Genomic DNA, 13,419 nt, shown 5'->3' with positions numbered 1-13,419 from the left:
TCTAACGGGTTTTAACAGTTTTTCAAAATCTTTTAAACTGTGCATTCAATTAAAATCTTATGCATTTGATTTAAGCAAAAGAATAAGGTTTATTTATGTTTTTGCTCCAAAATAAACTAAATCAACGGTCACTTATAGCACGACAAGATAAACTACTTCAACGGTTTCTAACGGGTTTTAACGGTTTTTCAAAATCTTTTTAACTGTGCATTCAATTAAAATCTTATGCATTTGATTTAAGCAAAAGAAGAAGGTTTATTTATGTTTTCGCTCCGAAATAAACTAAATTAACGGTCACTTATTGAGCGACAAGATAAACTACTTCAACGGTTTCTAACGATTTTTTAAAAAAAATTAACTGTGCATTCAATTAAAATCCACAATTTAATTCAATCATCTTTATTTATAGCGCGACAAGATAAACTACTTCAATGATTTCTAATAACTTTTAACGGTTTTTCAAAATCTTTTTAACCGTGCATTCAGTTAAAAATTACAAATTAATTCAGTCACCTTTATAAATATAATATTTAAATATAAAATAATGTTTCAGTTTATTTTATGTTCTCATGCCAAAATAAACTAATTCAACGATTACTTGTAACGCACCAAAATAAACTACTTCAGCGGTTTCTAATAAACTACTCTAATAGTTTTTCAAAAAAGGTATAATATTGAAAATTTTCAACTGTACATTCAATTAAGATCTACAATATAATTAGATCATCTTGCTATATATCATACTTAAATACACAAGATAATGTTTTAATTTTTAGAGATTTAGATCTATAATCTCTATAATCAGGGTTATTTTTGACCAACATACAAGGTAAGCAATTCTAAAAACAAAAATTCACCAGGATTTTAGATAAAGTATTTTAAGATTTCCTACCACAAATTCCTTATCTTCTTGTATTTACTTCATAAATAAGAAGATAAGAGACTAATTAATGTTTGTAAATATCAAAATTAAAAATTACAAAATATGGTTTGTTTAAATTAAAGTGATTTATTAATCTCATAAAGAGCTATCATTTTTATAAGTGTTTTTCTCAGCATTAACAAATATTATCTAAACATCCACAAATATATATATATTTTTTTTTGAAAGATAACATCCACAAATATTTTGGCGACAATATTTCTAAGAAGATGACAAAAACGTTTGAAACGTTCGTCATTGGATGTTACAGACTAACAAATAATCATTTTATAACAGGAAACTTAATTAACATTCGGAAAAACAAAACCAAAATCTGGATTGTAAAACGTGTTACAGACTAATGTGAATTATGGGAAACAAAAGATGTAAAGGCAACTAATCTATGGAGAAACAAAGGGAATGTGGTGATGATGGAGAGGGTCGGCTCCAGTCGGAACTTTTCTTTCTTCAGCTTCACTGGCTGATCCAATATCAATCTCATGCTCCTGTTGTCACAAATTTTAACTTAATGATATAATTATCCATCAAAATAGAAAAGAAAATACAAAACGAATAACTTATCCTCCCTAAGTTGAATACAAATGAATATATGAAATGCAAAGCTAGCCAAAAAAACACAAAAGTTCATTCTTTTTTGGGTGAAAAATAAGAACGCTAATATTCAATCCCTACACAAAAAGACATTTATCATTTATGTTTACTACAACTTGGAGACTACAAGAAAAATGATATCATCAGGTATAGAATGGCTTACCTTTTTCATGGCATTCATATCTTCTGTTTCTGCTAACCAGAACACTAAAAAAAAAGAAATAGATGAGTCATTGAGAAGCAAGGATCGAGAAAAGATTTAAAAGATTCTTGAGACCGACTTACATTTTGTAGAAGAAGAGTGAGCAAGTGGGCACTGAAGAAGGAAGACGGAGAAGAAGATGAATGTGATAAAAACGCTTCCTTCGTATCTCATCGCCGCCATTTTCAAAAAATGAAAAACCTCACTTGTGGAAAGCAAAGGAGTGACGAGTGACGAGAGGTGTCGTCTAATAAGGTTAAAGTTACGATTTTAACCCTCCTTTACAGCTTGGAAGCCTTCCGTCGTTTCATTTTTTTATAGGACGAGCTTTATAATCTGTACGGACACAGATTACCGTTTACAGGCTGGACCCAATCAGACAAATATCGTCCTCGTACAAACGTCGCGGAGCTACTAATAAAGTGCCACCTCGCTGTCTACGTGGAGCTATTTTACTCCCACCGTTTTTTTTTTTTTTTAATATAAATTCGTTCTAAAATTGTGTATATAGATTAAAAAATTATTAATTTTTTTTATTTTCTAAACAAAGACATCATTAATTATTTACGTAACCATAAATCAACAAATAATAAAATAGAAGGTGTATTATCGTTGGTCATATAACATTACATAGAAAACCGAAAAACGGGCGTATATAATTTAGAAGGGACTTATAAAAAAACGGAGGAGTAATAATTTAAATAGAAAACGCGTGAAGTGAGCTTAATGGGCTTTTATTTTGGCCCATTTCTGAGAGAGTTGGGCTTATTACAATAAAAAAACAAATAAATAAAGGCTGTGAAACGACGTAGTATCCATCCTTCGGGAAAAGAGGCTGGCTATCAAATTAACTTTAGAACATTGATAATGGTCTTGGTAGACAAAATGATCAGTCGTTAAAGAGTAGATTTTGCTTGGTTAAAAGTTAAAACATACTACATTGCTTTTACGCTACGATTCGCTACTTGTACCGACAACAACAACAACTAAAGATAAACTAGACATCCCTGCATTACAGTGAAGTGGAAAACAAGTGCTTCACTCCTTGTTTCGAGAAGAACGATCCTTCCTATGTCCTCCAAGGATACGAGAGATCTGAAGACCTCTACTAAACGCTTGATTGAAGAGCATACGCGTCTGAAACTCAGACACAAAAGGAAACCAAGCCAGGAACGCCACCGGCGTGAACAGCAACAGTCCCATCACTATCTCATATCCACGAGCTAGTGTCCTCACTGATCCCCAGAACCCTGCTCTATGCACCACTGGCTTACACGCTTGCGCAATCTGTAAACACAACACACAACAATAACATTTCATTTCATCATCATAAGACTCCAAACAAGAATGTTTTCTTTTTCCTTTTCTCCTTTTGTTTTACTTACCAAGAGCATTCCCCAGCCTGTAGGCATAAACGCAAGGATGCACACAATAATATCTTGAATCGTCATGTGAGCAAGTGTGATTAATATCACAATAATTGCGATAAATGTCATGAATATTAGCCCCTTTATCAACCGGAACATCAGCTGGAAACTCGCACTGAACTTCCTCCTTCCAACCGAAATAGTCTTGAGAAAAACAAACCAACACACAAGCAACATAAGACTAGTGAATTAAACAAAAGAACGAATATAGTATTGTATCAAGTAAACCAACCTTCATCACAAACAATATCAAGAAAATCACCAGCCACGACACTCCATAAACCTGGAGTCAAGAAAGAGCATAAGTGACTGAACCAAACAAACCAACATTGAGAGAGCTTTAAAGAACGTTACATACCAGAAAGTTTTTAGTCCTCTCAGTGATTGTGAGATGATAAACAAGCCCGTACTGATAGATAAAGAACCGCAGAGACAACAAAATCTCAACAACTATCCCACGCTTTCCCGAATGTCTAAGATGCTCTTGCTCTTCCTCCCACCACGACTCCCAACTCTTCTCCGCCGGTACACCAATCCCACCAATGTTGTTTATCCACTTGTTCCAATCAGTCCAATCATCAACAATCTTCTGCCACTCAAAACCAGACGGATTGAACAGGAACGGCGCAAAAAGCCAAGTGCCGACCATGAACCACATAGATATGGTGATCAGAAGATACGCAAGGACACCTCTATAAGCGCTTCCGAAGATTTGGTACACAACGAGCAGCAGCATCATCTCAAGCCCTTTTACAAAATGGCTTCTGGAATAGAGTCTGTAGTTATCAGCGAACTTGGCGTGGAAGACGACAAACCCTCTGCCTGTGGACCTGTACTTGGCGCCTCCGTGAAGTAAGGTTCTTCCGTAGTAGTGAGTCTTAGTGCCAAGAGAGAATGTGAAGAACACCGGCGCCAGCTGAAGCTGCATCAGCACAAACTCACTCAAGGCAGTCCTGAAACCCCTCTCTAGTCCAATCTCCATAAGCATGGGTAAAGCCATGAGGAAACCAATCTGAACAAAGGACTGTGAAGCGAGAGCTATCTGCAGAGGCGTGTTGTCTCGGATGCCTTTCTGTGTGCTTAGTCCTTGTTCGAGCCCACTCAGAACAAGATAGAGACGTCCATAAAGGAAGATATAGACAGTGAGAACGGTAATCTGTGAAAAACATTAGGAAAAAATGAATCAGAAACCAAACTAGTTGTGTGATAACCAAAAACAGAAGTTAAAAACATTACCAGGGTGCTGAAGTAAAAGCCAACGGTGGTGAAGTAACACGACATCATTCGGAAAAAGTCAAAACGGTGTCCAAGCCTGTAAATGTCACGGCTCAATGTTTGCTCTCCGTTTCCGTTAGCAATCTTGGCCTCAAACATTGAGATCTGATTGAGACCGACGTCTCTTCCTTTACCAACTTGTATGTATTCATGATGAGTAACGTTTCCTTCACGTAGCGTAGAGTTGAACCCTGCTCAAATACCAAACACTAGCACTTCATCAGCAAAGGACAGTAGAAAAGCTAATGAAAGAGACAGATAGTTCGTCCTCTGCAAGAGTTAGAATATAACCTGCAAATATATCTTCACTGAGGTTGATTACTTTGGATGCTTTGCTAACACCACCTCTTGTTAGATGAAACAGTCTATCAAACACGTCTGGGTGACCATAATGGAAACGGACCCTACACAACACCAACGTTTTGATTTAGGAATGGTGACAAGGAAACTGACGTTCAATAATCAATACAGTACTTACCTCAAAGGATTTGCGAGTAATCTCTGACCAATGGTAACAAAACTAGTCTCTTGATTTGACATGAACCAAGCAAGGGAGGAAACGCTGCAAAGTGTTTTAAACCAAATGTTGTTAAAGATAACCAAAGCGCTAACGAGAATTTTTTCTTAAATAATAAATGGAAATGCAAAAGTACTCACGATCCAGTAAATATATGTTCCCTGAGTCCAAGAATGGATGGATGCCTCACACCATCATGCTTTGTAAGAAATTCTTCAAGCAAATTCCTCATCTTTAATGCTTCCTCCATGTAATTATCCTGGCATCATAGGGAGCTTAATATCAACTTGAAGCGCTGATATAACTACAAGGCTGAGTAGAAATAAAATGTACATACCTGATTCATATCGATTGTCTGTAAACCTTCTCCACGAGAGAAAATAATAGCATGATTTTGGTTTTCTGGCTTTCCCTCTCCAAGAATAGCTGGTCCAGGAAGCTTAATCCTATAGATAACCTACAAGGCAAAGATGTTTTTAATACACACATCCATGAAAGAACCAAGACAAAATCAGATAGCATATCTAAGTAAAAGGAAGTGATGTTTTTAATACACAAATGTTGGACTGCTTTTGCATTACCTGGTCCAGATTTTGTGCTAAGCTGGAGTGATCAGTTGACTTAGGCACCTTTACCAACACAGAATAATACACTTTCTGGTTCCCTTTCTTTGACGTGTCTTTCACTGTTTCTTCGACCTCATCAATATATGCAACGCGGAGTGAAGGGTATCTGCCAATTGTAATAAGGATAGCCATGAGTTTCAAACAAGTTTTTTTAAGAAAAAAAAAAAAAAATAGGATAATTCTGCACACCTTGTCATAAGCCTCAATATATCCTGTGCACGCTGATCACCGGATCGTTTATGAATACCATACTGTTGGCATGAAACAACATATGTAAACTTCATGTCAGCAACAGCTTGGCACTGTGCCCACAATGATCTTTCCCCTCTTGAAGTGTCCTCTGAGTTTAGTTCTACAGCCTTGTAGCCTTCCATCAAATCTGGAGATGCAAATTCAGAATGAGTCAACATCAAACAACCAGGTATGCCACTTTGTCGAATAATATAAAGATTAACGAAAGAACACCTTCGTGCATAGCCATGTCAAGGAATGCCTGGAGCTCCAATGCTTTTCGATAGTACATCATTCCTCTAACTGCAAAAATATTAACAAAAATCTTATTTATCCATCTAATCTTCCACTGGGAAGTAAATTGCCAAAAGAGTATACCAGTTCTAGTCAAAGTCTGCCCCCTATAAGAAGCCCATAAACGAAGTTCTTCCTCTAAATCAACAGACTCTTTAATTTCCTCTTCACTGTAGCACTTCACCCGCTCAAGAAAATTGTTCCATTCATCTAGAGATAAAAAAAAGGGCAGGTCCAAACGTGATTCAGGAAAACTGTTCCATTCTTCTAATAAAGCTATAACTTTAACAGTATATATAAAAAAACTTAACCTGGAAATATCTTTTGTAGGTAAAAGAGGATCGAGACACCATCTTCATTTGGTGTGTCCAGGTCATGCATGGAAAAGAGGACCTCTTCAGTGTAATATGGAGTCAAAACACTGCAATAAGAATAACAAGGAGAAAAAAAATCAGCCTGTTTGGTGATAAAAACCTCAATAAAATATAAATAACAAACAACCCAACCAGTTCACTTATGAAAACAAAAATGTACTTCATCAGAATAATGAAATAACAGCAAAACATATATACATCATGGTACAAAGTTTCTAATTTCAGTTTTTTTGTGACAATTTTGAGGAAACTGTCCACTTTCTCCCAAGATGGTGGATTCAGACATTAAAATGATATAAAAGGACCAGAAAAGGCTTACGAAAATGATAGCATGTTGCGAACTTTGGGTGCTGCAGGCATGTCCATGAACAATGAATTTGAGAAGAAAGAGATCCTTCTTCTTGCTTCTAAGTTAGAGGGGACATCCATAGCAGACTCTTTAGTAGTCAGCAAGAGATGCAGCCGTTTGATCTGTACATACATGCATTATATTTTTTGAGCACAAATAATAAGAAGACTGAAGGAATATAACTTATATATAACCCAATTTGGTATAACCTTTTCTTTCCAAGCTTCTGTTACTGGTTCAATTGGAAATCTAATGGCACCTGAAGATGCAAACAGCTGATATTGTTGTTCGAGAGGGACCATTCCCCCATGCCAAGCGCCACCCTGACTCGAATCCACCAAGCTACAGAGGCAACTGGATATAAGATTTTGATGTTCATATAACAAATATAATTGCACAAGAAACTTGCCAACCTCGATATATTGTAATCCTCCATCATAATGTCTCTTGTTACAACTTCCAGCATGTCTTGGAAGAGAATTACAACATGATCTCTATCCTCCACATTATTGTCCAGCTGCATGGGATAAGAAAACAAGGGTATTGGATCAAATGTTAAATAAATGAATATAAAGGACAAACTAAAAAAAAAAATACAGTACCACAGGAAGAACATTAATTACCAAATATTTGATCAGCTTGACAAAGTGGTCATACAGGCTGGGAAGAGCACTCATCCTGTACTCTTGAATCAAAGCACCTGTGTCTATATGTTTGTCAACCTCGGAAAAGATAATCTCTATCACCCTGAAACACAGAGACATATGTTAGCCATAAGACTGTGGCTGTTGCTCTTATCAATTCAAATGTCGATATGTAAGAAACAAAAGCAAGAACTCCAACGCTACGATTCCAGCAATTTAACCCAACTTACTCTTTTTCACGGTTTCCCTGAACCAAGAAATTTATGATATTTTTGAATGACGCATAGCACTCACGGACAGCACATTTCATATAAGAGTCACTCTCAATCCTCTTCATGAGCTCTCTGTCCTTCCCATTACTGTCTTTGGCCATATCCAATGCTATTGGAATCTACAGCCAATAAATAAATAAATCAGAGAATCCTAAAGATTAAACTCCAATGTGTTTATGTAAAGAGCAAACCTTGCTAGCCAATAAGAACGGAGGCCACTGAATAAGATCCAAATCACGGTCAGCCCAATATGGAACAAGCAACAGATCCATCTCCCTAAAAAAAGTCCAAAAATGTTGAGTTCCACATAGTTTCTTTAAGAGAGGTATATGTGGCATACAAATTTACCTATCACTTATAAGATCTTCCTCTCTAAAACTACTTATTATAGTGTTCCACAACTGCGCAAATCTTGCAGCCTCTTTCTCTTTGTTAACAGGTACCTGAAGTGAACATTCAGTACACTCAATTAATAAGAAGAAACGTTCATGTTAGCAGTTCACTCGGTTTAAGTTCAACTAACCTTATCCTCTGTAAAGTTATGAGATAAAGTTGCCCTTAATCCCTTCTTCTTCCTTTGCTGGTTTCCATCAGGGATTAAGCGGTCATTGAAAGCTCCAGGCAGTGATTCAAACCGTGATCTAAGCATTCCCAGTGTACGAATCTGTAACAATTGAATAAGGATTAAGGGATCATCAGTGACAATAAAAAGGGAACTTGAGGCTTCAGTATGACTATATTAAAACAGCATACCTCTCCAAGGCGGCGGAATGCACCGTATATGCCTCCAAATATTGTGGAATATATAGCATACCAAATCTGGCTATCCATAAAGTACACCTACAGCACAACAGACCCAGGATCAAAATTAGCAACAGCTCAGAGTATGGAAAGGCGTGTAAACATGCTTGACATGACCAGGTTTACCAGAATAATAGGGGCCCAGAGGGCAATGACGACACCAATATTGTTTTTGGCTGCACAAGTAAAATCGATAAATGTGAGAACAAGTAGTATATATTTATACCAGTAGCCATGTAGTGTATGTGAAAAGTGCATTACCACGAGGAAAGAACTCATGCCACTGAAAGTTAGTCACACGCGCCCTCATGATGGCTTGTGTTGGAGCAACTAAAGGCTTGATCTGTGAGCGGTTTCAGTTTATCAGACTCCAATAGTTGTCTCAGATTATGCAGTTAATGGTAGAACTAGATATGAGAAACATGTACCTCAATGTAGTAACTGAACGCCAGCTTCGTTGCAATAAGCGACACCCAGAACATGGTATATCTACGAAAGGAAAAGGTAGAAAGACATAAGTAAACTGAGGACTCAGGCTTGCACCAGTAACTATATGGGTCACATTCACAAACATAGTCCTTACTTCAAGAGGGCAAATGCACCCTCATGCATTCCTCTGCCAACATAGAGTCTAGGCTGCAAGGTGAAATAAAATACAGTTATGTAAGGTGGTCACATCAGCTATAATACAAATTACTAGCTGATGATAAAATTTCATTACTTATACAAAAGCACATAATCTAAGTGAATAGGGGAATACCTGAGACCACCACATCATTAGCATAACAATTCTGAAGTTGGCCCTCTCAAGAAACCGACGTAGCATAGGGAACATAAACAGTACGGCTGCAAGCATATTAGGCGCCAGATAGAAAACCACAGCAATTATAAACAGTGAAGGCGAGTGCATGGCACTCCCAAACCAGCTCTTGATAGTTCTGGCAAATGCTGGAGGGTCTTTCCAGCTGTAAGCGTAAGTAACAGGCAGAATAATAACCCATGCTGCAGCAGATATCACCTTCAGGATGTATCTTAGTTTAACATGTAGCGACATGCTTCGATGAGCTTTGAAATTAAGGATCACGTCAAGAGTAGCTGCACAAATGGTTTCAGTAGATGAGGTTTATTCACTTAAAGAAAACTTATGAAAGTATTCAACACTGACATTAACCAACCTTGTCCAAGCTTCATTATTGCAGCTGTGATGAACACACTCAGAACTTTCTTGAATACACCAGCGTCAAAGACCGAACTTGGTTCTCCGCCATCCCAAGCCATAATAATCATCGCCTTCCAAATTTTATCATTGTGAGAATATGCATAAAGAGGGGGCAGTGACAATTAAGGGAGAGTAATAATACCTGAAGGCACAGAATATAGAAGCTCCACATTCGATCGAAACTTCTGAAGACATGCCAGAAGGAACGAATCTCAACAAAATTAACTTTCCCCACCCATCTATCCCTAGCGACAGCAGGCTTGCTGTTATCCTGTGATATATGATAACAGAAACAAGAAATTAGAGTTCCCAGAATCGAACAAGAGGTTTAATATGTGGTAGTCATTATCTGATAGACCAACTTCAGCATCAAAAGTTACACTAATTGGAAACTAAAACTGTGTAGCAAACTCCAGGGGGGAAAAGGTATAGAAGAACAGAGAAGATGTGCAGTTATTTTTTACCCCATCTTTTTCTATATTGGTCTCCTCAACAGGCGGATAAAAGAAATCAGCATCAGCTCGCATTGGCCAACCTAATCGGAAACAATCAACTGACCTGCAATGTAGAAAACCATATGTAACTTATCACTAAAATCCACTAATGAGAACTGCTACAATTGTGTGAAATCAGGTAGATAGATAAATCACCAAAAGTATTCATTCAAATCATCATAGTTCCTCCACTGAGAGTGCTTGGACTTCCCTTTCTTGCTCCTTTGTGCCTCCTGTGAATGGTTAATTACTTGGTAAAAATGTAAACAAGCAAGAAAAAAATGAAAATTTAAGCCGTACCATGGCAATCACTTCATAAATAGGTGTCACAACTTTCCTCAAGAATGCATCTTCCTCTCCTCCATAAGCTGGCTTCACATTTTCCCCAGTCATGGGACTAACATTCCCAGCCAGCATACCATAAAGTTCAAACGCCATCTGCAAAACCATGGTATAGCAGGAAGTAAGAATTGTGTGTATTAAAATTAGCAAGCATGTTACCCAATCACTCACGGACAAGTACAAAAATATAGGAAGCAGAGAAACATACATGATGATAAATGTAGCACAGACACTCTGGCATGAATCTCAAGTTCGCTGCTTCACCCCAGATTAGAAGATATAGCGCCATATACAATAGCTTGCGCTGTTGCATTTCCTGCTGTATAGTTGGCAACCTACAAGCCGATAATACATTGAAACAGGTTTTTTCAAAAATTCTCAACACCGGAGTTTACATAAACATTTAGCCACAAACACGAAACTTGATTCCCTGCTCATGATGAATATACAGAAACCTTTTGTTGCTTCTGAATATAATATTTCCTTCTACCAGTAACATACCATTTGCACTTTTCTTTTCATTTTCAAAATTTTTAGCTACTCCTACCTAACCATAGAGAATCAATTATAGATGATTAATTTTCTCTTACCAAAGACTACTCTTTCGACCAAGGTATTTGCACCATTTCTTGTAGTTCTTGAAGAGCTTTTTCATCACATCTGTCAGTGCTTGATCATCTAACTGTGGGACGAACAATGAGTTGTCATTACGAGAAGGATATTTTGCAAGTAAATTTACAAAATATTATAACAATTGTAAAATTAAGACGCAAACCTTTGGCTGCTGATCAGGCTTAGGAAATTGTCTTATATGCACATTAGCAAGTAACAAGATCAGGTGCTCCCTTTGATTAGCCACATTATCTTTCTGCATAACAATAGAATACAGATGAAATACGCATGCTAACAAGTAACAAGGAGCTCTGAAGATTAGCCGCATTGTCCATCTGACAAACCATTCACTAATTTAAAGATTACTCTCGACTAAACTTGGTTGAGAACTGGCAAAATTACCTGAAATCCAAACATTTCTTGAAGCCAATCAAGCATGTCTTCATCCTTCTTTTTCTTGTGACCTTCTGGCCAAGGAAGACCTCTAGTGTTGCGAAGACCGAGAACAGCAGCTTGGATCTGCAATAAGGATTAACATTACCCACCGATAACATGTTGCAGATGTAGAACAGCGCCCACAGTGGAATGACAAGACGACTAACCTCAGGATATCTCATAATCGCTTGATTAGCACTGTCAGGATCGAGAGGTAGGATGTTATAGTGGACATACAACTGTGTCTTTTCCGCAACCTTATCTTGAGCTTCCAAAATCTGAAAACAACAAACTTCATTGCAGCTTTGCACAAGAGATGGTAGAAAATACTAAACAGAGACAGGACTCCTTTACCTCTCGGTCAACCTCAATAGACTGTGTGAGATTAACAGCCTTCAACACCTCAAACAAAACATTAGCAGTTTGGTATGCCTTCGTCAGCTGAGCACTGAGAATTAACAGACAAGTAAAACCATCAGTTAATGAATTTGATGCTCTCAAACAGTGAGAGAACACTAATTGGCATTTTGAAGTAAGTTTAGACAAACCGGTCGGCCTTATCAGCAGCATTTTGCAAAGCTTGAATATACTTCTTATAGTAATGTTGATAAAAGCTCTGCATCTCACGGGCATCACTTTTCTTAACCCTGCCCATAAGTGTAGGATCATGTTCCTGCACCAAAAATTAAAGAAAAAGGTAAGAGCACATTGAGTTTAAAACAAAGAGATCTTCTTCCTAAATCTGACACAAGCACAAGCTAAGCAGGGCTATTTTGAAATAAAGGCTCACTCTTTCAAGACGCTGTAAGAGTGCAGTCTTAAACTGCCGAACACCTCTTCCACTGGAGGTGGGATCCAGCCTGTGAGCTTTCTCAAACGCATAGAACCGACCTACGTGGAGAGAGCAAGATATAAATCCACAAACCACAAGCGAAAATAACAAAGATGGGAAAGTGCTTACAGAGATAAGCAACTCTAGGGTTGCTAGATTCAACCTCATTAGCAACACGGAGAATAGGGGCAATCTCAACAAGGGATGAGGGAACGACTTCACTATCGAATGATTCACCGAGGTTACCAACGGTCTGAGTCCGCATGATCCGTCGTTGCTGAGGCTGGGACGGTCCTTGGTCAGGACCACCACCTCTCGAAGCCGACATTGCTCCTAACCCTTAAACCTCCAGGATAAAGCGGTAATAAAGGTTCCTATTTGAGACAAAAACAACGCATTAGTAACGAGAATAAGAAAGAGCAGGGATGCGACATTGAAAGAAACATACAGAGATAGAGATCCAGAAACCCTAACAATGGAGGAGGAGAGAGGAAGAAAGAGAAGAAGCGCAACTTTCTAAGCTACTTAGCTGCTAAGTACGCAAAGTGAGTGAGAGAGAGGGAGAGAGAAACTATGAATAAATGTGTTTTGTTTTGTTTTTTCATTTTATTTAGCACCGCTTAAATGAATTCGTTTTTTAAATTAAAAATTAGAAAGGAAACTTTGGAAGTTCGTGTCTTAAGGAGGCTCTGTTTGTCATTTAATTACAGTAGAACCACATGTTTGAAACTTCGGTCATAGGGGTATTTTTGTAAGATTACTTGAAATTTCAAAAAAACTTAAGAGATCCCGATTCCAAGTAAATTATAATAATAACCGTTTTCGAAAAACTTGAATGGCTTCTTTGACCTCGTCAATTGCTTTTCAATCTTCTTTTACCGTTTCGCCATTTTCTTAACGTTAACAATGTCTTCTCTGTTTTCGTCGACAATATCTTTA

The 13,419-nt window shown here is 37.6% G+C and overlaps 2 protein-coding genes across 5 annotated transcripts; both read right to left on the bottom strand.

Moving 5' to 3' along the window:
* Positions 1-1,139: 1,139 nt before the first annotated feature.
* LOC106317838 (CLAVATA3/ESR (CLE)-related protein 40-like) lies at positions 1,140-1,919 on the bottom strand. Its single transcript, XM_013755620.1, has 3 exons — positions 1,820-1,919; positions 1,698-1,741; positions 1,140-1,428 (listed from the first exon to the last, which is right to left on the bottom strand). The coding sequence occupies exons 1-3, from the start codon at positions 1,917-1,919 to the stop codon at positions 1,324-1,326; spliced, it is 249 nt and encodes an 82-aa protein (XP_013611074.1). The 3' UTR covers positions 1,140-1,323.
* A 664-nt stretch (positions 1,920-2,583) lies between these two features.
* Positions 2,584-13,065, bottom strand: LOC106317837 (callose synthase 3-like). Of its 4 annotated transcripts, none has more exons than XM_013755616.1 (43): positions 12,929-13,065; positions 12,610-12,854; positions 12,439-12,539; positions 12,197-12,321; positions 12,003-12,096; positions 11,816-11,926; positions 11,616-11,732; positions 11,377-11,469; positions 11,192-11,283; positions 10,810-10,936; positions 10,560-10,697; positions 10,416-10,492; positions 10,230-10,323; positions 9,908-10,036; positions 9,722-9,836; positions 9,307-9,641; positions 9,130-9,182; positions 8,975-9,035; positions 8,808-8,889; positions 8,673-8,722; positions 8,499-8,585; positions 8,269-8,409; positions 8,094-8,188; positions 7,937-8,021; positions 7,704-7,864; positions 7,453-7,576; positions 7,243-7,346; positions 7,039-7,171; positions 6,800-6,951; positions 6,418-6,527; positions 6,191-6,316; positions 6,047-6,115; positions 5,771-5,960; positions 5,537-5,687; positions 5,293-5,412; positions 5,096-5,214; positions 4,917-5,000; positions 4,730-4,842; positions 4,400-4,629; positions 3,522-4,319; positions 3,396-3,446; positions 3,122-3,307; positions 2,775-3,023 (listed from the first exon to the last, which is right to left on the bottom strand). In XM_013755616.1, the coding sequence occupies exons 2-43, from the start codon at positions 12,806-12,808 to the stop codon at positions 2,775-2,777; spliced, it is 5,871 nt and encodes a 1,956-aa protein (XP_013611070.1). In that variant the 5' UTR covers positions 12,809-12,854; positions 12,929-13,065. The 4 variants fall into 4 exon arrangements, with proteins under 4 accessions (XP_013611073.1, XP_013611070.1, XP_013611071.1 ...); XM_013755617.1 differs by having other exon boundaries at positions 12,955-13,050; XM_013755618.1 differs by having other exon boundaries at positions 12,949-13,031.
* Between the last annotated feature and the right edge of the window lie 354 nt (positions 13,066-13,419).

The sequence above is a fragment of the Brassica oleracea genome, chromosome C9 (assembly GCF_000695525.1).
Source record: "Brassica oleracea var. oleracea cultivar TO1000 chromosome C9, BOL, whole genome shotgun sequence".
Classification (NCBI taxonomy): Eukaryota; Viridiplantae; Streptophyta; class Magnoliopsida; order Brassicales; family Brassicaceae; genus Brassica; species Brassica oleracea.
This window is presented reverse-complemented; position numbering and strand designations above follow the sequence as displayed.